Here is a 22825-nt window from a genome sequence, read left to right as displayed (position 1 = left end):
TATCACGTTGGGGAAAGAAGGCGTGTTTATGGTTAAGGGGGGGGGGGGGGTGCACAAGAACTCACACACTGTCATGAGTGTAATCACTCATTACTATCTGCCCTGTGAACGCCGTGTTCTGCAGTATAAATCTACTGGCAGACAGCTGGAGTCACCCTGACTGATGAACTCCAAATCGGTGTGAAGAGCCTCAACGGTGATGAAAGTGGCGCCCCCACCAGCATGGCAAAGGTCGATGGCTCTGATCCGGGCTGCGTTTTATTACCTGAAGTACAAAATACTCCTGATTCACCTTTTAATTTCCTTTCAACGGTTTGTTGACCGCCAATAAAAGTGATTTTTTTTATGTGTGCTGAAACTGTTATGCAATCTACTTTTGTTATCTGGGAAACTTGGGATGTTTTGTCGCCTGAAACAAGAGATCTCAAGTTGGAGAACATTTCATACAAACATGATTCAAAGGGATTTAAAGCCTCAGTGAGCCTGAGCTTTCCCAACACTCTGCTTCCAGATGCTTTATTTTTTCTTCTTTGAAACTGTGCTAGACGTCTGTGGTAGAAATCTTTCATCTGCGCACAAGCAAAGAGGAACTAATCTGCGTTTTCTGCTCACGAGGCGGATCCACACCCTTTCTCACCCCATGCTTCCCAAAACAATAGAAGCCCACATCTGGAGTGACATCATTAGGCAAACAGTGCTGACGACAAAGTGATACTCTGATGTGATTTATATCACATTACTGCCGGCTCACATGACCGCTGCTCTTAACTGTGAAATAAGAGATTATCACAGTGAAGTAGGAGAAATCCAGAATTGAATAATAACTTTACAGTCATGTGACAGAAAGGCAGGGACAGCTCAGAAAGCGGCACATCTGTGTCACGGGATTTATATGTTTTGGTGATAGATAAGAAGAATAAGCAAACACAAGACGTGTTTTATCAACAAAAACAGCATCTGACCAAATGCCTGGCCAGCGTTTGTTGTGGTGCCAGCACCTGACACCCAACCACGCATGGAGAGCAAGAGCATGACATTGGCCACAGCAACAAAAGCACTGTCAGTACGGCCCCCCGAGGAGATCAATTTGCTCCCCCCATTTCCAGGCTTTTCAGCCGGGTTGAATTGAGGACAGAGGGCCGGTCGCAGCAGCAGGAGGCTCGGCAGTGTTTCTCTAACGGGGTGTAAAGACAAACAAATCACTGGGATGAGACGTGGTCTTGTTGTTGTGATGAGCCAGTGATTTACACCTGGATCACTCTGGCTGATAAGGGATAATTAGTTTGGGATTACTGTGGTCACTAACAGTTTTTAAGAGTGGGGGAGTTTAAAGGGCAGCATTGTGGTTTAGATGTGTGTGCTTAAGATGACTTTGCTCTCCAGAAAAAATAAACCATTGATGCGATTAAAAAAGGATGAATAACTGTGTCCACTCATGTCCGCTTGTCGGTTGGCTTGTCAGCAGGATTACACAAAAAAACACTGGATGGATTTCCATGAAACTTGGATGGAGGATGGGTCTCAGCCCAAAACAGACCCTGTTCGTTTTTGGTGCGGATCAAGATTTTTTTCTCGCTCTATTTAACATTATGATATAGGGCATATTCTGACATTTTCTCAGGGAATAATGCACGATGTTCATGAGAAAAATAAGATGTACATAGGTGGCTGGCAAAGAAGCGCGAACGAGGACTGTGCTCTACGGAGTGCCAATCTAGTTTTCTCAAAATCAAGAACTTTGAGAAAAATTCCAGCTATGATTTCCCAGAGCACACGCTTATGTCTTTTATTGACTTCTTTTTTTGTTTTTAACAATAAACAGTAAAAAAAGAAGAAAAAAAACAACAAACAAGACAGTGATATTCATTTATAATAATAAAAGAGAGAAAAAAAAGTTTGACAGTTTTGCTTAAAATAATATTGCTAGTAAATCGTCATTTTTGATGATAACAAAAAGATTAAAAAAAACAAAAGCCAAAAGTTGATTGTTTTGCAAGATGTGGGAATATTTTTTGTTGTGGAAAAAAATTACATCATTGTAGTCTGTCTCTTAAGAAAACTGCACTCTTCTAACAGCAAAAACAATCTAATATATTAAGGGCATTAACGATCCAGACACCACAATATTCTTACAGCTACATATTCTACCTTGAGAACTGCATGACTGTTTCACCTGAGAAAGTGGTGACTAGACTGTAACCTGCAGGTAAACACACTGCACCAACACTGACAAACTGAAGCAGGAGAAACGTGCCTTGATTTACGCACCTCCATTTCATTTCGTGATACACATTAGCATGGTAGTGTTCTTCAATGAAGCAAAACATGCACATGTATGTACTGTATGTATGGGGTGGATGCTCTTTACCCTCCTTTTTGTCTCCCACTACAAAGTCTACATTCTCGTGCTCATATGTTACCTGTAAACTTGACGCTGTGTACCTGAGCCCCGGAACACAGTCTACCTTTATGGACACGAGAAAAAAAAAAGGGTGGGTGTAAAATATCGTAAATAAAAATGGCAGGAGAAAGAAGAAGAAGAAAAAAAAGAAACATCATTGAAGGGTTAATTTTTAGTCATACCAGGCTCCGAGAAGTAGAAAAATGAGAAAAAAAATTCCTCCGCCGCGGCGACACAGAGAAAGAAAACTTTAACTCCCGGAGTGTTTAAATGTCCAGTCTAGGCTCAAATTAACAACTGTGTTGAGGGGTGTTTATTTTTTTACGCGGTCACAAACAAATGCAACGTAGATATACGCTTTTAAAAGAAAGTTTTTAACCATCTTTTCAGTCGGACCATAGATCCCCGCTGACTTCGGCGGAAGGATATGTTTTTCTGCGTCTCCGCTCTGACTTCAGTGAGTGGTGAGCGTTCAGGGCTGAGGACTTTTTTTCGCCGCCGTGTGTCTCTGCTACGACTTAAATTATGTTGTTTTAATCGGTTTCGAACAGAGCAGCTTTTGGGACACATGTAGAAAAAAAAAATTTAAATTAGCGTGTTACTATAATTCGGCTCTACACGTAGCTCAGTTGTGTCTCTGTGTGTGTGAGTCATTTCCAGCGAGACTTTTTTGAGAAGTAACCGTCCCGGGAGGCAAACTTCACTTCGGTTTGGCGACCTTATGTGGATTTTACAGAAAATATGGAGCAGATCCCCGGTTTCTCCTCGGGCAAACCACTAGTCTTCGTCTTCTGCTTCATTCACCTCTCCCTGGGTAAGTTTGTTATCATTACAGAGAATCTACATCTTTTTTTTTCCACCCTTGATAATTCATAACTTGTCACGTTTTGATGCCTCCGCATCTTCTCTCTCTGTCTCTACACACACACCGTCTGTGTCCGACTAGCTAGGTGTGTGTCTTTTGTAAATGTTACCTGAAAAAGCAAACCCCTCTTCTAACAAGTGACTTTAGCCGGATAGAAAGAATATTTAACCCACATTCATGGTTATTGTTTCGTTTCTTGTGTTTAAGACAGAAACTGGTGCGGCATTTTTTTACCCAAACATAGCTAGCTAACGTTAGTTTGATATCACTGTGACGTCCATATAGAGGCTGTGGATGAAACTGATATACTCACATTTACTTTTGTTATTGTGCTGTATTTTTATGTCTTGTGTTATCAGTGTTATTGGATCTATAGTAGTCAAAACTACTGGTTCATAACCACATAGTTTAAAATGCAGCAATAGATTTGCACACCAACATAAGTCCACGAAAACTGTACACAACCTTCCCAACATATGTGTGTAATATCAGATTAGTTCAATATGATTATCATGGCCCACCACTATCACAGCTTGGTCGCACCGCTGCCCAGATGTTGAACTGCGAGAGCAAGAGAAAGAATTCAAAATGGACACTTAACTATGTTAAGGCTGCCCTGTTGAATTAAGAGAGCTGACAATGATGAAGGGAGGGATGAAATGCGCATTTTCCAGCCAAACATCCACTAGCATAGTTATGGTTAAAGAGTTTTAATTGGAAGCAAACTTGTTTTTCCCTATAACAAGATCCTACCCTTGTGTAAAACTGCGGGTTACAGGTTTTTTGACCACCCTGCGCTTCAGAAGTTTGGGTCACACTCTGTAAATGCTCTAGAATGTGAAATCATTAAGTTGGGATTGGTGTAAAGACTCAGAAATTGTTTGTGATTAGGACTGCACAGTCTTTTGTGATATCACTGCAATCGCAATAGCCAAATTGCAAGGTGAAATGTGTGCCAAAACTGCATTTTAATGTAGTACTGTAGTGCTGCACAGATGCCCTGACCCACAAATCTTGTTCACCAGAGGTAAGAAAACATGTTTGTTTAGTTTAGACCCCGTCACATCATCAGGATTTTAATATATTTTTTTCAGGGAAATCTAAAAATTGTGATGCAAAATCCTTTCCATCAATTGTGACTGATTTTACAAACACTGTATCTATTATATTGATAACAGTATGATTTACATTTTGCATGCAGCCCCATTTATGATAAATTACCTAGATTAGGTTGGGAAAAAATGTTAATTACTCAGATCGTCTGCAGTTGTCATAAAAATGTTAGCTGTGTACATGTGTTTAACACAGCGAACAAAGGGATGACTGGTTTACCTTCTGGTGCATCTGTCTTCAATTAAGCACTAATTAGAGTCTAATAACAGGTCTTAAAATAAGACTTTATGTCAGGGGTCAGCTCACAGTGAAGAATGAAATGTTGTTTCATAGACACTGCAGAAATAGTAAAAGTACTTTGGGACACTGGTTTAGACTACCACATGGCACCTAAAAGAGAAGTAGAGCATTGACTGCTAAAGGTCAATTAGACCACCAGATTGCCTGCTAGAGGCCTAAAAAGATCACAGTAATTTCCAGAAATCACAGACTTTATTGATTTCAGAGTCTCATTTGCTTTATGTGTTTCTTTTAGTGTTGTGTACAAAGAGTTTATGCTTGAGATAAAACTAAATATGCCAGAATATAGAAAAGCACATGTGAAAAGATGTTTGACAGCCATTGTGCATCGGTTTGTTTCTCTGTAACATTGTGATATAATTTGCGCTATAATCTAAAATTATGTTAAAGCCTTTCTGCAAAAGTTGAGTTAACACTCTTGGATACCTGTGTTGAGGAAATGATATACATGTTTAATCAACACATCTTTAATGGAGGTTCGGTGGTGAAAACTGAGTTTGTATGGTGCCATACTTATTCATCAATTTGATTTGATTGATCTAGCTGCATTCGCTGATTTATGTTTCTCAGCATAAAACACAATTCCCACCCAATGCTTTTTTCCCAGCTATATTGGTTTGCTGCGCTGAGAAATAAGACATATCCTCTTGCCTGTAGTCTGTTGGGCCTTTTTCATGAGGGTGGCCATGCAGTGAAATTGATTTAATCTCACATGTTTTCTCTTGCCTTTTTAGCTCTGAGTTGATACAAGGCGCCCTGCTTTTCTTCCATAAGTTTTGTCATGGACTATAGGTGACTTGTGAACAGAGAAGTTGCACAAAAGGAGAAAAGACAATGTAAAAGTGCTGCAGGCAGTGCAAGGAGAGGCAGTGGAATGTTGTTGGTGTTTGACATTCCTCCCTCTCTGTTCAGCCTCTCTCTCTCTCTCTCTCTCTCTCTCTCTCTCTCTCTCTCTCTCTCTCTCTCTCTCTCTCTCTCTCTCTCTCTCTCTCTCTCTCTCTCTCTCTCTCTCTCTCTCTTTCTCTCTCTCTCTCTCTCTCACACTCACACACACAATTTGTGCACCTTGGGTTTCTTTTCACTCCTCTCTCCATCCTCACACTTACTTTTTACAGCTCATGGTCAACTTTCAAGTAGTCAAGTGCAAAATCAAATGACTAGTAGTGAATGTTTAAACTTGAACCTGCCACTTTATAAATTAGCATTATTTTTGTTGGCTGTTGAGTGAAGCAAATCTACCAGCCGCTTGCATATTTTAGTAGAATTTAGCAGGTGCCCCTGGTTGGGGTCTGTCACAATGTGTTTCTGAATTTGAGGTAGTGTGTCCCCTCTGAGTCTCTGTAAGGCATTAGTTTACCGCTCACTGCTAGCTGTACTGATGAAGGTAACGCAAATAACAATGGTGCGAATGAAAGACATGCATTAACAGCAATGTGCAAGACAGAAAAACTGCTGTCACCAATGTAACTGAGTGTCTTGGATTTGCCAAACTGAGCTTGTTTATTAAGAACATCATGAAATGAACACGGATACATAAGGTTAGTGCAGTGAGCAGTAAGTATCTTCCCTCCATTTTCTCTACCACATGTCACCAACGGCAACAACTCCTGCCTTATGGCAACACAGAGGGGCTACGCTGTTTATTTGCGCTAGCTGGTGGGGCACCTTTTGAATCATTTTATTATGATGGCACTGGGGTCAGAAGTTGATGTCAGCCATCAGTCAACCATACTGCGTTGGAAGGGTTAGGGTAGTCCTCCATGAGCAGCTGTGATCACAGTTTGTGATGTGTGCAAGGAACAAGTGGTTTTCTATAAGACAGGATGGCATTAAAGAAGGTGTTGTTTACCTTAATGATGTGATGAAAGTTTGAGGTTTACCCATTTTGCAAAAGGTGCCTTTAGCCTGCAGGTTTTTGTTTTTTTTACCAATTCACTGTGGGTTTCTTTTTTTTTTTTTTTTCTTCTTTTTTTTTACTATTTCTTGTTTGCAACATCTGAAAATCATTTGCCAACAAAACTTGTGGAAATGTCTGCATCTTGCGGTCTGGACCAGTTTTTTTTTTTTTTTGTAAATTTTGAACTGAGTCAGCTTTAGACATACAGCTAGTACATGAGACTGGATCACAAAAGAGCAGCAATCTGCTGAGCATTAAAAATGATGCTTTGTACCCTGTCACTTGTATGATCATAGATGCAAAGCCAGTCAATTCAGTGTGTTGCAGCTGAGTTGGGGATGAACAGTTTTACCTGATGCCCAACAGGAACAAAATATTGTTGGCGGCACCAATGACCTCCCCACTGTGAAGGTGCAGTTGAACCATTTATTATAATCACAACGTTGCACGCAGCAGCCAAACGTGCTATTCCTGAGACAGTGTTTCCATGCACACTTCAGTCGAGCTATAGTTATAGTTCGATTAGGCCACAACTGCCAATGTCCCAATATACAGACACCAATTTCTAACATCAAGCAAACGTAGTGTTTGTTACTAAGTTCTGTCCACAACTACCTATAACAACACACCATTGGCATTTTTCAATAAGTTCCTGTGGTTTGTTTTACCAAGTTAGCTGGAAACATTGCTAAAGACAATTCTAAATTGTCTGTCTTCTTCCGAAGAGAACAAGTGCGAGGTCAATGACGCCGCTCTGTGTTGATGCAGGAACACAGCTGATACTGTGCTACAGTCCAGCTGAATGTCAGTCTGATTCTTCAGGAAGCGTAGGTGCCATCTTTGTGGCACACGACATAGTGCTACCCCAAAGGTGTGGGCATGTGGATGGTTGCATATATTTCCCCAGTGCAAACAGTAGACAGCTGATATGCGTGTGTGTATCTATTTGCGTGTGTGTGTATGTATTGCGTTGTGGATGCAAACCAACAAAGGCCGGCAATTGTGCCGCCCATGGTTAACTTGCATCTGACCCAAGCTGGAGTCTGCCTGGTGTGAAATGTGATTTATCTACACCATGCTTCGCCCCATGCACAGAAGACAAAGATATTTATTGAGCTGCCCACAACACTGCATTATTAACTGGCCACCAGCTCTTCCCACTGCCTTGTGGCTGTGGTATTAATGTGGCATAAAACATCTTCTCTGTGACACATTTCTCTTTGATTTCTTTATTTCATCTTTTCTCCCCCACATTGCTTCAGTGTGTTCATGTTTCAGGTTAGAATCAGTTCAGCCTTCTCCACCCTTTTGATTAGTAGTGTAGTAAAAAGCCAGGCCTCCACATCTGTTTTGGTCCTATACTTGTTGGTTGTAATGGGAGAGAGTAGTAAATAATGTGTAGAACTGCACAAGTCTTTGGGGCTTTGCTCCAGATGCATGAGTCTGTATTTCCCTTCACACACACAGTGCATGTGTCTCTGCAGCCACGGTGGCTTAGAATAGACGTAAACTTATAGACCTACGGTGATTAAGGTCTTGAAGTTGAAATGCATAGCAGGCAAGGTGAAAGTCAAAGGCATGGATCTGTTACCATTTAGCTTCACCATGCTAATACAGTGCCACTTGCTCTGTGTGACTTTGATCCTCAGGCATTAAATAAATACCAGTCAAAATGTGAATGAAGCAAGGTGCATGCCCTGTGTGAACCACATGCACTGTTACTATAGGAGGTGGTGTTTGTGGCTGTGAAGGTCGAGGGGATTACAGAGCGTTGTGTCTGCACTGTTGAACAGGTTAGCAAATTAACAGGGAATTACTGCTGCCTGCATTCCTTGGCCAACACAGCCCCGTAATCCTGGAGACATTCAGGCAGGGTGCATGGAGTAATGAACCAAGAGGCAGGGCACATCGAGGAGGAGGAGGAGGAGGAGGAGGAGGAGGAGGAGGAGGAGGAGGAGGAGGAGAAGGGAAACCGCTTTGTAATGGGTCGCTGTAATTATGTAGTCCTATGTTTAACAGCCAGTTGTAATGTGTGATATATAATCAGTCTTATTACAGGACATGGATGTTGATTTGAATTAATTTGATAATTTTTAAATGTAAAAACAAATATTTGCAAATTCAAATTTAAACTTTTTCTTGTAGTGATGTTGATAACAGTAAAATAATAACCAAGCAGTATTGGGCAGTGTTTCCCAGAGAATGTCTGTGCACCTATGGTGGCGGGCGATCAAATCAACGTGCACTGAACCACATCGCAACAATTAGACGTCACATCACAATGACAGTAGATAGGAGGGGAAGAGCAAGGGCAGATTGTCCACTAGTTAATCGATGGCAGTTGTATTAGTACAAAGTGCTCAAATGGTTCTCAAAATATACTTTGGCAGCTGTTAATATACCTGGCCAGCCTGCCGAAGTAAAGACTGTGTGGCGAACAGTGTTGGGTTACCTTTGCATACTGACTTTAGGTGTGACACAGGTAGGGTTGCAATGGTATGAGATTTTCATGGTAAGATAACCATCACGATTTAGCGGTATAACGATACGTAATATTACATAATGATTACTATTACCATCACAGTTAAACCCTTAAAGGAATGAAATCCGGCTTGGTTTGACAATACACTTTATTATAATTTCACAGAATGTGAGGTCCTGACAGACAAATAAAATCATAAAATATATGTATTTTAAGTAACATAGACACAATAGAATTCAATACCTTGGATAAGCAAAAGTACATAGAATGATAACCGTCAGTTTTGTACCATGATGTATTGCTGCAACCCTAAACACAAGAAAATATGGTTAAAACATAGAGTTTAACAATAAAAATTGTAAATGGAAAGACATCGGCTATGGTCAGGCTATAGTTGATTCCCGCTTTTTGTCACTCACTAATTAACCTTTTGTATTTAAGCCTCTGCTCTGATTAAAAAGGAAAAGCTTGTATAGTAAAAATACAAGGGGAGAGAAGTCTATATGTCCAGCCAAACTATACCAGTGGAATAATTTGTAATGGTTAACCGCCCATGTTTCTCAGTATGATAAAAATAAACCTCATATTGAGACATGATATTCCACTGCTTGAATCATTGTTGTCGTTGGTCATTGTTGTTCATCACAGTTCACAAGTCAGATTTTGACAAAATCTTACCACAACGTGAGAACTTAAATACATTCAGACTTCTTGGTGCTTCTGAATTCCTAATATATTCAAAAAACATAAAGATAATGCAGGGATAATTATTAAAATTGTCCATGGTTACCCCTCTCAATATCACCAGATATGTCTGTAATTTACATATTTTATAAGAATATACACATAGACACAGCCTTTCACAGGCTCAAGTAATTAAAGTTGTGCTGAAAATACTTGAAGACCACAGTTTAAATCATCTAAAAACTATGTAAATGTCACTGAACAGTCCACTCCCGTTGTTTTTTTAATCATGATAAAAAAAAGATAAGCATGAGCAAGGGAAAGTCCCCACGTTTGCCCTGTCTGGCCTGCTCTCCATGTTTCTGTCTGTCTGTCTCTTTCCTCCTCCAACACATACAGACATACACATACTGAGCCAACAGGCCAGTGCTCGGTTTGAGATGAAACTCAACTCGCAGCATTTCCAAGTAATTACAATAGCGAGGCGACGGTCTCAGTTGGGATGTTGGCCGGTGATTAGAGCTCAAGACTTTGTTCTTCATTTTAATATGATTTTAAGCATTTATAGCTTTATATCCTTTATGTGTATACATGGTCCTAACCCTAAACCTATCCAGGAGATGAGCTCGGGACATCCCAAGTAATCATGTGCTTCTGCTGCATCTGTTGTCAGTGATCTGTGTCTTACAGTATGTCACCACCCTTTAAACTGAAACTGACCTGCGAGACTACAGCCCTTAAAGCCCCTGTTCGGTTTGTCTGCTTGGTTCCTCTGCTGTTTGTGTGGGCCAGTAAAGCTTCCCTCAGGGTAATGGTGTTTAGTTTGAGCCTCGTCTCCCTCCTTCCATGCTGAGCTAAGGGTATTTTATTGCAAGTTACCATGACGACTGCTTGGCCTGGTGGATCGAGAAGCTTGTGCAGCAATTCCAGGAAATGGGGTTACTTCCTCACTCAGCGCGAACAACTTCCTGCCCTCTGCTGTATGGATGTGTGCCAGGGCTCAGGGACACCCATTCGTGTGCAGTCTTTGTCTGTAGTTTCGTAATTACTTCCTCATCTCAATCCTCAGCTATTAGCTCAAAGCCCGTCTATCTCTCTCCCTCCCGCTTTCTCCCTCTTTGACAGTCTTTCTTTCTTCTCATGACATGGCTGGATCCCTCGAGGGACCCGCCGTGGTGTCTGTGACAAAGCAGTGGCGAGCGCTGAGGGAGGAACCAGCGTTATGCCAGCTGAGCATCTCAGCTCCCCCTTTAACTTTTTTTTCCTGTCTACGCCATTTAAAGGCAGTGATTTCTGCTTTCTGTTCACTTAGACTTCACTCGCATATATTAGCGTTTTCAGTTTTTACAGATTCTCACAGAAAAGTACCCAGATTTTGAAAGAGGACTTCGGTATAAGCTTCTTTTAATCTGGAATTTGTGTTACCATGTATCTAAAAGTAGCTGTGGTTGGTGCAGTTTACCGCAGTTTACAAAAACCAAGATTCATTTGCACAGGGGGCAGCTCAGTAAATGCCTCTAGTAACTGAAAGTGAAAAGTTAAATGGAGAGAAAAAAAAAAAAACAACTTAGCTGCTGTTTATGCACATGGGTTGCTTTTGTTGTTTCTGTGAGGCTGTATTTAGAAAGAAAACTGTGGTGCTTTGAGTCAGCATGCTAAAGGGAGGTAAATAAAAATGTGACCATGTTGATGTTTGCCATTCAGGGTGTTAGCATGCTAACATTTGATTATCAGCACTGCACTTAATGTGTGGCAGAGGCTGATGGATTAGTTTTGCAGATATTCTGTGTTATTTGTAAAACAAGTTGGATCTTACGATGGTCCTACTTTAAAAGCACAACAGATGAAAGTTTCCTCTTCTGTCCAAAAACTGAATGTGAAATTTGGCACCAATTCTTTAAGTAGAGGTTGAGATATTTAACCAAATAGGGGGGATTGACTGACAGTCTGGCACCACCATCAACAAAGAAATGCCACTAGTATTGTTAAAACAACTGCAGAGAGCTTGAACTGTATTTTAAAGATGTAATTCAGATCTGTATTTTTCCACAAGTGGTTCTGTAATGATATTAAAGAGAAAAACATGCATCTTGTGATGATTTCCAGGTTTTCACATTGCAAGACACTCTGTGGGAACACTCAGTGCATTTCGATAGGGTAGTCTGCTTTTAAACTTTGACAGACTAACTGGTGTCATTCTCAGTCACACTGATGATGATAATGCAAGCCAGCTGTGTCACAAACGATGACAGGCCTGCCTTTTCTCAATATGCAAAAAACACTGGAAACTAGACAGTGTCTCGCAATGTTATCATGTAATCATGGCATTCACTTCTGCTTCCCACATTAGCGTGCGCAGACATTTTCTCTCACTTTTTAATTAACTCAACTCTGATCCATGGGTTGCCTGTGGTGATGTGGTCAGGGGGTGTGATGATGGTATGGGGCTGACATGCAACAAGGAAGACGGACTTTGCGGTTACATTCACCCCACCATTCTTCCGTGGGCGTACTCCTTCAGCTAATAGGCCCACTTAGCCCCACATCTAAATGAGCTACTTGCTAGTTGCTCCAGCCAAAAATAGCTACAGCAATGAATATCAAATCCAGTATAGCAAACAGCAGTAAGAATTTATGCTTCACCTTATATGTTTGGAGTTACCTTTGAATTCTGGTTATTTCTTATAATTTACACCTTTTAAAGTCTAAACTGCAATTATTATTTTGTCTGCTATGTGTCTGCTCTGTAAATCTGAAATGATTTGTGGTTTCTTTATGGCGACCGCTAGTTTTAGTTGGGTATCCACACAATCAGATTTTGTATGAATTAGTAACAGCAGTGTTCTCTTCCTTGACTAAGATGAATAAACACCTTGTTGAAAGAGTGACTAAACAACACTCACTCAGGTTAGTTTGCAGGCTAGATAGTTAATCAGCTTCTCAGCTGCAGCAAATTAAAAGGCATGTAAGTATACCTAATGTCAGTTCAGACCGGTTAAATGTTGACCTCTCTTGCTCATTTTCCATGCAGCAACAAAGTAAAAGATTTCCTTCCACTTCATCTACATACTGACACTGGAACACTTGAGTTTTCATTGTATTCAAAAAAGAAACGTGCTTTGACATCTGTGTATATGTAGATTCTCTGTTTTCACTTTCTGCATAATGGAATTGTTACAGATCAGTCTCTATCAGCAGGGATCACACACAGCCCTCCTCCCAGTCCCACCAGACTGCAGACACCATAAATCTCCCCCTTTTGTTCTCTACTTTAACATCCCCCCCATAACCTGTGCGCTCTTTCTCTCTCTCTCACACACATACACACACAACACACACACAAGTGCCAGTGAGTGAGAAAAGGAATGTTTTAATCGGGAATAATAGTCATAAGTAGTCACTTCTTTGTTTCTTCTCAGCTCTGCCTGCGGTTTCACTGTTGACTTTGTTGATTGGCTCTTATCACGGCCGTCATTCCTGGGAAATTTTCCTGTCCATGCCTCATTGATGGTGAAGTGTGAGAACAGCCAGGTAGAAAGGATACAATGCTGGTGATATGAATGTAGATCACAATGCAGCAGTTATTTGAATGTGTGTGAACATTTAGTTTATTTTACTTCCGAGAGAAGGATTGCTGAAAGCTTTTCCAAACTTTCAGTTAGGGAATTGCTGACCTGTAAATCACTGGGTGATTGGTGTGTGTATTTGTGTGTTAAAATGGCGTAATAGGAGGCAGGCTGTTCCAAATCTGGTAAGATCATTGCGTCTGGCATTGAGACAGCCTGCATGGGAAGCTCGTCAAACCAGTCGAGGGATGAGAGCAGCTTTTCCCCCTCTCTGCTCTCTTGCCTTCATTCTTTTACTTCTTGTGTTTTCTGCCTTAGTTTTCCCAGCTCTCCTTTACCCCTCACCGTCTTTTGCAATTGTTTGCTTGCCGATGTATCTGTGCCACACAGGCCGTACCCTGCAGTCTATTGCTCAGATTTGATCACGTTTGTGCTCCTTTTCTTATAGATTCAAAAGCTGATTTTACAAGATTTTGCATTAAATTTCCATTTAAACTTGATCATAACCAAATGTATGGATTTCAAGCTCTCTGCGTTGTTTTAGTGTATGTGTAGGATTTTCATATGTTGAATTGCAGCCAGTGTGCATGTATGTCTGCTCAGTAGAGAAAAAGTCCCAAAATAGCTCAGTATTTTTTCTGTGGTCTCTTGTACTGCAGCTGTAGTCTACTATCAACTCGTACTTTATTTCAGTAGATGTCTGTGCAGTTGTGCACTTGGAGGCATGCTCCATGTGCGTGCTTGTTGGGATTATGAATTTCACAGTGGTTTATGTATGGTATCCCCATGTCTAATGGACTATGTCTGTCAACCCGACTCTAAAGCATTAGTTTGCCCATGCTCTATGACCAGGGCAGCTCAGAGACTGGACCCTGAACAATGTGTGTCCCAACTTCTTACACTACAAAATCATATCAAGTAGGGTTATTAAGTGTGTCTTTGCAGGAACTCAACTTGAGTGACACTGTGATTAATCTAGGGGCAGGAAGTAACACCATTTCTGAGCGCACTTCCTGTAATGCAATGACTGTTTTGTGAAGACATTGTTGGCGTTTCTTTGAAATCATCTGACCTACCCTCAGTATTGTATAGAGAACTCTGTTCTGTAGTGTTGGGGTACCTTGCATAATAACTTGTGAACATGTGAGACTATAAATGTAACAAAATGTGCAACTACTGCCAGCATTTTGTTTACAGTCTTACTTGATTAATCACACACCCTTAACAGTGTAGTATTTCATTTACCTACCCTATCATATTGATAAATTATGACTGACAACACCACACTGTTGTTCGGCATGTTGGGCCAGCATGGTGTGCGTGAAGACCACTTGAGCCACGTGTCTCTGGTGGCTTGAAGGCCATACAATAGCTTATGTGTGTGGTTATGAGTATTTCATTGGCGGGGAGATAGTTAGGCTTTGTTGTCCTCATATAGGCTCATTTCTGTCTGCCTGCTCATCCGGCTGCCCTGTGACCACTGGCTGATTTCTGGCTGGCTCTTCATTGGCTGGATAGGTGGCAACCCTTCTGCATTATCTCTATAAGGAGAAGAAACTTGTAGACTATGTGGAGGGGTTGCCTCAGAGGGGTGGGGAGTGTATGTGTGGGAGATATTGCCAAATCTGCTAACTAATAATCTTGGGTAAACTCTGAATGAATTTTGAGTAGTGCCAATTCATTTAAACTGGTTGTGTCTTTGATATACATACAGATCGTATTTTAAGTTTGTGGCACATGATGCAGGCCATCATCGTCATGGTGTCTGTGTCTAGACACAGCAAGTCAAAAGCTACATATGATGGTAAGAAGAATAGGAGAAGAATATAGTATTCATACTTATGTTTTTCATTAGTGTACAGTATTAACTCTCTAATTGTTTTACGGCAGTGGTGGCAGCAGGTAAATTCTGGTATTTGTTTTACATGTATCCCCGCTGGTCTAAGTTTTGGTTGTTACATTGGAAGTGGGTTGCAGTGCTTAATATTGATCCTTTTGTTTAACTGATTGTGAGTTGGGGGCTACCTCTTCACACTAGGTGTAATGCCTCCTTGTGTTTTGTTTTGTTTTGTTTTGTTGTCTAGATTATAATTCATGGAGGAGAAACATTTATGAATCTGTGTTGAATGGATTCATTGGGTTTGATAACAATACCACTTACATTATTTAATGAGCTTGTCACATTTAAAGTATTACCAGTATTCATACTCAACATGTTGCAGATAAAGTGCCTTTCTGATTGTCCTCTCTCTAACGGGTCTCTTGTTTCTTGCAGCCCTGCAGTGTATGGATGATAAGGCGCCTTGTGTTAACAACGCGACGTGTCTGACCTTCAGCAACGGTACCGAATACTGCAGGTAAGATTGACTTGCTGGGTCTGTTACCCAACACACAGGCTTCTTAGTGTATCTCACGCTGTCACCACAGCACTGCTAACAAAAATGAGAACACGGCAATAGAAATGGCTCTTAAGAGGATTGTTGGATGTGAAAGCTAGTACAGAAATAGGGTTTTTAGATCAACCCCAGCCTGTCCACGGGACCATGAGGTTTTACTGAGGCACGGAAGAGGGAATAAAAGAATGCTCTGTCTGACAAAGTACACCAGTACTGGGAACAATACCAACACACACACTTCCACCTCCAAGATGTTATTTAGGACATTTTGTGGGTTTTTTTACTTACTCTCTTGTTGCTATAGAATTGATAGCTTTTAGTGTTGCCAACATATTTTACTGCTAATTTGTTGTTGCTTGGGGATGTCATGACAGTGACAAGACATTTTTATTACTTGAGAAAATTAGCTATTAAGTGTATTTGATGAGAAAAAACAATATGAAACTTGGTTGATTGAATCAAAATGACAAGTAGGGATATCACTATTACCACACATGTTGGGTTTCTGGGCCCATGCCATGTTGTTGTGGAAACTTGAAATAACCTGCAAGGGAGTCTCTTCTACTACCGGTGGTGCAATCAGACCGTTGAGGAAAAGTGCTGCAGTGTAGGAGAGCAGTGGCCTGTTTGATCTATGCCTTCCACTTTTTGACAGCTTAGCCTAGTTTGTAATTAAGACTGAGCTATCTTTATAATTGCGTCGCCACTCCCGAGCCAAATTCCCAACGAAAACACACCGTAGCTGGTTCATGAACCTGATCATATTTCACCAAATGTGATGTGAATCAGAGCGTGTGTCTGTTCCCAGAGCTTTAGGAATTTCAACACTGTTCTACTTCCCTAAAAAGGTACGGAGAAAGCAACATTCCCTAATCAGTGTTTGACTTTCTCTTGTCTAATTGAAGGTCAGTTATTGGTCTGAATCAGTGGTTTTATTAGTACAGACAGAGAAGTCAGATCTTAACCATACAGACTACCAAATACCACCAGATTGGATGTGATGTCATCTTTGTGTATCTTGTGTAGTTAGGGCTGTCTGCACCAAGAACAATAACAATAGCTATAAATATATATTGTTTTAAAACGTTGTTTTAAAACTCTGCTTTTGGCTGAGTCAACATCACAACCCTAACAAAAATGACAGTGGTGAAGATATCTTTAGGCACTATTGTGGCCACTGAAGGTTTTTTATGTCTTTACTGATGTTCTCTTTGACCAGTGCCAGGATAATTGATTTTGACTCATACAAAAGTAGTCTCCCAAACTGGAAAGAGTTTTGGAAAATCATATCCTTCAGTTACAAGGCATCAGTATCCACTTTCTCAAGCTGCCTTCACATCCGGACCGGGCAGGGCTTGCTTGGCGCCACGTTTACAGAACATTATCATTCGTTAGTAAGGATGTTGTTATTGTTATAGTTATCCTTCATGGTGTGGACTGCCCTTCAGTGAAGTGTGGGAGCTGCATTATGAACTAGTGTGGTGTGGGTGATGACTGTGCACGTTAGGCCATTAATAAAGACGTGATGAAAACAGGCTGGGTTGACCTTGTCAAGGACAGCTCAAGATAGGCAGTTTTTAATTTTGGAAATAATTCTCAGTTGGAGGAAACACAGTTGGATTGTCTTGATTAGATGATTTTCAAACAACAGGCCCAGACCAAAAGATCACAGCCAGCATCAGGGCTTACAGTACCAGCAGAACAGGGATTTATGCCGATACTTAATGTCATTTGTCTCTTAATTAACATTCAAATCACTTGCAGCAGTGAAATGCATGACACATGCTGTTTTTGTCTTTTTGTCCAAGTGAACTATACATGTACATACTGGAATCATAAGATTTCTCTTGTATGTAGTCTTGCTCTTGCTCAGCCAAACTGTCTCCATTCGTGACCACTGAGTCTGTATTTTTTCTCAGAAGTAGATGATGATATTGATGATAAAAAAAAGCCTGTTAGCCTGAGGACACACAGAGAGGAGTCTCTTGGTTTAGAATAGTCAGCTGACAGAGCGCAGGCCTACTGTTAGACTGATTAACCAGTTAGTCAGTTTTTCCTGCTGTCCACAAGCAAACATGAACACATGCACACTCTGATACACACACATGCGCACACAAATAGCAGCACTTGCCTCTGTCTGGCTTGTCTGGTTGTGTCTGCACTCTGCTGCTGGTCAAAAGGCTCATTGTGTAAAAATCAAATTATGTGTTTATTAGTCTCTGCAGTGTGTTAAAGGCTGCCGGCTGTGAGTAAACAGTCACTTTGGACGTTTGGCTCGGACCAGCCAAATTATGTCACATGGATCACGTCTGTGGTCGGACTGCGAGTTACTGTAATTAAACAGACGATTAATATGACAGGCTTATCACTTAAGGGCAACCACTTTGGACAGCTGTGCCAAGACATTTGAATGTATCACTAGTTTACCATTACAATCTTTTTTTAAGTTCTGCGAACGGAAAGCAAATGTCATCACCTTGCTAACTTTTCACAGTTTATGTTCATACATTCTTACAACTGAGTGTCTGTAGTGTTTCTGTTTGATATCTGTAATGAAACAGATCCACAGTGGAGACAAGGCTGTGTTATGATTGGCAACGGACTGAGCTTCAAGCATGTTGTCATTCATCAACTTGCCTCCGGTGTCTCCTCTGCGAAGTTCCCATACATCCTGGAAAATCTAGAAAACTAAGTCTCTGTTTTAATTTTTTCAGTTCTTTTTAAGAGACTATTTGACTTTGCTTTGCTGCATTGTTCATTTAAGAGGGACAGAAAGGGACAAGGGAAATTATAAAACAAAGAAAAAAGGAATACTTTTGATAGATGGGGGCTTAGATACATGAAAGTAGCTTAGACTTAAACAATGGCATTTGTAGAAAAAACTTATCTGAAAAAACTTTGAAAATGTGGGCTCTGTGTCTCATTTGTGACACAAAGAATGTTACTGAAGAGAATTAAAGTGCCTGGGAGAGGTTGACTAGCAGGGCAGGGTACAGAGAAGCCGTCTAACCGGTGACACTGCAAGTTATCAGGGTGTGAGAAAGGTGTGTATTGTGAGTGTGACTCTGTGTGGATTTGTGTAAGTCACAAGTTTGCCTGCTAGGTGATTGTGACTTAGATCATTGCTGAAGGGATTCATAGATATTTTCTGATGAGCTATCGGATAAGACTGCAGAAACAATGGTCTTGTTTGTGGGCCACAGAGGACTCCTGACACTAACATGGCGTCTGACTCACCGAGTTATTACCTGAGCAGTCCAATCTAGAGTGAGGCTACACACGTTAGGTTGTCTGAGCTCTATTTTATCCCCAGAACAAGATCTCTTTGTCTGCTGTTGAGCCATGGTGCAAACTGATTAACTCTCCCTCACCAACAATCCCTCTTTTTTTGCTCACTCTTTTTTTCCTCTTGCAGTCACTGTCATGGCTTTTGTATTTATAAAAAAAAAAAAAGTTTTCTTAAGCATGAGGGGACAGGGTTACTGTGTTGTGCAGACCTGCTGCTTGTTTGATCTGACAGGTAGAATTTGCCTGCAGGGCAGACAGAACAAGAGAAAGGGCCAAAAGTAAAGAGGATGTCTTTTTTTCAGGTAATTGGAGGAGGAATAGCTCAGAGCACAACTCCTTACTAATGATGAGAGAGCAGTGAACGGGGGGAGGGAGATGAGGGAGAAGCAGAGCAGAGAGAGGAGTGTAATTTCCCTCTTGCTATGCCTCCTTCATCAAACTGTCACTCATCCATCCATGCCTCTGTCCCTCCCTCGGCTTCAGGGTTTTAGATGCCTCTGGACACAACTCACCAGGCATCTTAATCCTTTTTCCACAACCCTGTTATTGTTGAGGTCTTCATCCTTTTTGCCTTTATTATAGCCATACCTGCTCCATCTCCCATCTCTTTCTTTGTGTTTGCAGAGCATTGTTGAAGATCTTTTGCTCTGGTTGCTGTTGTCTATCAGTCTTAACCACTTTCTGTTGAATTGTTAACTCACAAAAAGCTCTCTCTTCACGCAGTCTCATGCCTCTAGGTAAGAGACATGTTAGGAAAGTAGACTAACCTGATATGCCAGGTGGTTTATTACACACAGAAACATCTGGTAAGCCTTCCATAGAAACTGGGCTGGCACTTTGAAAGTTGAATTGGCAGGTGTTTGGATAAACCATCCCGCTATTACTGTCTATCACAGGCTAACTTCAAACCAAATAGTTCCACAGGAGGAGAGCACTACCAATAGCCATGCCAAATGGTATATCGAACTCTTACTGAAGCAAGTCAAGAAAAAACATTTTTCCATTAAGGAAACGCTTCAGTGCCATTTTGTGCTCTTCTTTCCATGAAATATAAGCCTGAGTTCTGATGTAACTTGTGGTATAGCAGCTACACTAACCTCTTGAGAAGCCACCATTGTTGTTTTCAAACATACAGTCCCTTCTCTCAGTGATCGTCACATCTAAATCACACATGAAGCCGTTAGTTGTTCCTCATAGGACAATGTGGTTTAACTACAAGAGTGTGGCCTAAAGCCTGGCAGGATGGACTTTTCCAGATCAAATGGTCACGAAATCTTGTGAATCCAGCTGCCTTGCAATGTTAAGACAAGGCAGAGGGAGGAAGAAACAAAGATAAAGGCAAAAAAAAATATCAGTCACACTTGTACTCCTCCACAGCAGTCAGACACCCATGCTCTCAGGTGCACATATACACACACTCAGAACTGGGTGAGGCATATGATCCAAAGTAAAGTCAACAAACACTAGAGTAGGAGAACCCTCAGCAGTGATTTCCCGCTCATACTCGCCAAAGACGTATCTTCTTCCCGCAGCCAAGCTAACAGCACTGTAGATGTGGTTGAGACCGGAACCACAATGATAAGAGTTTCTTTGTCTTTATGTCTGTGTATTTACTCTGTCTGCATGTGTGTCTCCGGAGAATCCGGGGCACCTGTAGCCTGGGGCGAGTTCATATGGTGGTACAGTGGGGTCTGAAGTTCACTTACCATGTAAGGTTCAATATCTGGAAGGTGGAGATATTTTGTGTGTGTTTTGAATGGCCCAAATGATGAGTCAAGCAGGCTGTTCATCAGTGGCAATCATGGCTTCAACTAAGGATGGTTGGATTTATCAAGCGTTTCGATTAGCAACTTGTTTAATTTGATCACGATGTACCATAGCCCACAGTATTGTCTTCAGCTTGCTCCTTGTGTTTGACTAACAGCCTAAAAGTTAATCAGTGCTGTAACCAGCATGTGAATTATCTAGCATTTGCTTGATAAGTCAAAGAAAAGATCAAAAAACTAAAACAGTCAATTTTCAGTCAATTGTCTAATTTCAGCAACTCACTAGATTAGATGTGGTCAACATGGGCTGCTGTCATGGGTCACTGGGATCACCATGATAAAAGATAGGGTCACAAAAAAACAAGCAAACAAACAAACTTGGTCAAATAAACGAAACATACAGATGCACATCAGGCTGCCTAAAGACTCAAACAGGCCCTCGGAAAGAGGAAGCCTTACAAAACAGTGGGGAATGTAGCAACCAGACCATAAACCCACATACAGTAAGGTGACAAGTGGCTCTCTGTCACACATTGAATATGGTGTTGGACCAAAGTACCTCAGTTTTGTCATAAGGTTACACATAATATGTAGATGCACTGATGTACTACACTGATGATCAGACCAGTGTGAGCTTCATCTTCATTTGGCTGAACTAAACCTCTTTGTTGTTATTCAGTTATCAGTAGTCTTGTTTCCGTCATATTTTGAGCAAAAAACCCTAAGTTTTGAAAGTTCGTCATAAGGATGATGCAGTGTTGGTTATGTAGGTACATCACATGTGGATGAGAAAGTAAACAGAGGCTAATGGTAAACAAACCAAGAGACTGATTCGCAAAAGACAATAAAACACCTCAAGCAAGTTAATAAACTTTTTTCGAATGAGGGCAAGCTTTTTTGAATTTTGTCGTTTCCATAAAATTTCTGCTTCATTATTCTTCAAATTGAAGAATTGATTAAAATGCTTTATGGAAACAGGGTTACTGACATACATCAAAACGATGCAAATATTCCTTGTCCTGTAATGTGCCTCTTGTTTGTGTGCCATTTCACAGAATAAATGCCAAAGAGAAAAAAAGGAAAAAAAATAGCTGGAAGTAAACCTCCTTGGGTGGGCTGCAGCAATACATTAGTCAATCAGTGATTAAGTGACACTTTAAGTACAGAAGAGATGATATTTGTTTTTGTTACAAATTACTAAATCAGTCAGTGGTGGACTATGCTTAGCATAGATCTAGATATGGAACTTTTATAGGCAGTCAGACCTATTGTTGGAGATTCCACTTTAAACAACCACAGAAGCTGGATAATGACAGAACAACATAGAAAAACAAGCAGATGAAGCACTCAGAGAGAAAATGAGTCCTGTGCTGTTCACCACAGCCACTCAGATGAGTCTTTTTGAACATGTTTTTAAATACAGTCTGAGATTTTACCACATGTCCCTCTTTTGGACTCCACCCTGCTCTGGACTCCTTTATTCAGACTACGCTGATGCTTCTCAGTCTGACTGCCTGGTTTCCTCTGTATGTCTCGCTCTCTCGTTACATTTCTTGCTTTTACTTCCACCTCGCAGCGCTCTCTTCAGCTTCCTCTTTCTTTTTTTCTCCTTTACGTCTTTCTTTCCAACATTGACATCACTCTCACACCTCCCTCTGCCCGCCTACGCTGTGATGTCATTTTTGCTGCTAGTTCATCTTTGTGAAAAAGAAAAAAAAAAAAAAGACTGGGGAGTGGGCAAAAAAACTCTCCAACCCATTATAACTACGTTGGTACTACGGATTAATAAGCTATAGATGCATAGTTTCCTTCCCTCAAACAGAGCCCATGACTGAAACCTTACATCTAAGTTTAGGCGCATTTTATTTTTCCAGTGTAGAAAAGGCCTCTCCTCCTTGGCCTAAATGGGACTTCCATTGCCAGACATATCCACACACTACATTTACACTGTGGCAGTACACAGAAAAATGACTATCATTCTGTGATTGGACTGATAGCCTCAAACTGCCATAAGCTCGCTGCTGCTACGTTTAGTTCTGGAGTTGAGGCAATGGTGTTACAAAGAAA

General features: G+C 40.9%; 1 protein-coding gene across 1 annotated transcript in view; it reads left to right on the top strand.

Annotated features, from left to right (window-relative positions):
- Positions 1-1561: 1561 nt before the first annotated feature.
- The window catches only part of notch2 (notch receptor 2), a 45997-nt gene continuing 24733 nt past the window's right edge, over positions 1562-22825 (top strand). The window contains exons 1-2 of the mRNA XM_037114110.1: positions 1562-3215; positions 15584-15665. Coding sequence (XP_036970005.1) covers positions 3143-3215; positions 15584-15665 — 155 coding nt within the window. The 5' untranslated portion in view covers positions 1562-3142. The remainder of the gene's footprint in view (positions 3216-15583; positions 15666-22825) is intronic.

This window comes from Acanthopagrus latus, chromosome 11 (genome assembly GCF_904848185.1).
Source record: "Acanthopagrus latus isolate v.2019 chromosome 11, fAcaLat1.1, whole genome shotgun sequence".
Classification (NCBI taxonomy): domain Eukaryota; kingdom Metazoa; phylum Chordata; class Actinopteri; order Spariformes; family Sparidae; genus Acanthopagrus; species Acanthopagrus latus.
The sequence above is the reverse complement of the archived record's forward strand: the minus strand, read 5'-3'. Positions and strand labels throughout refer to the sequence as shown.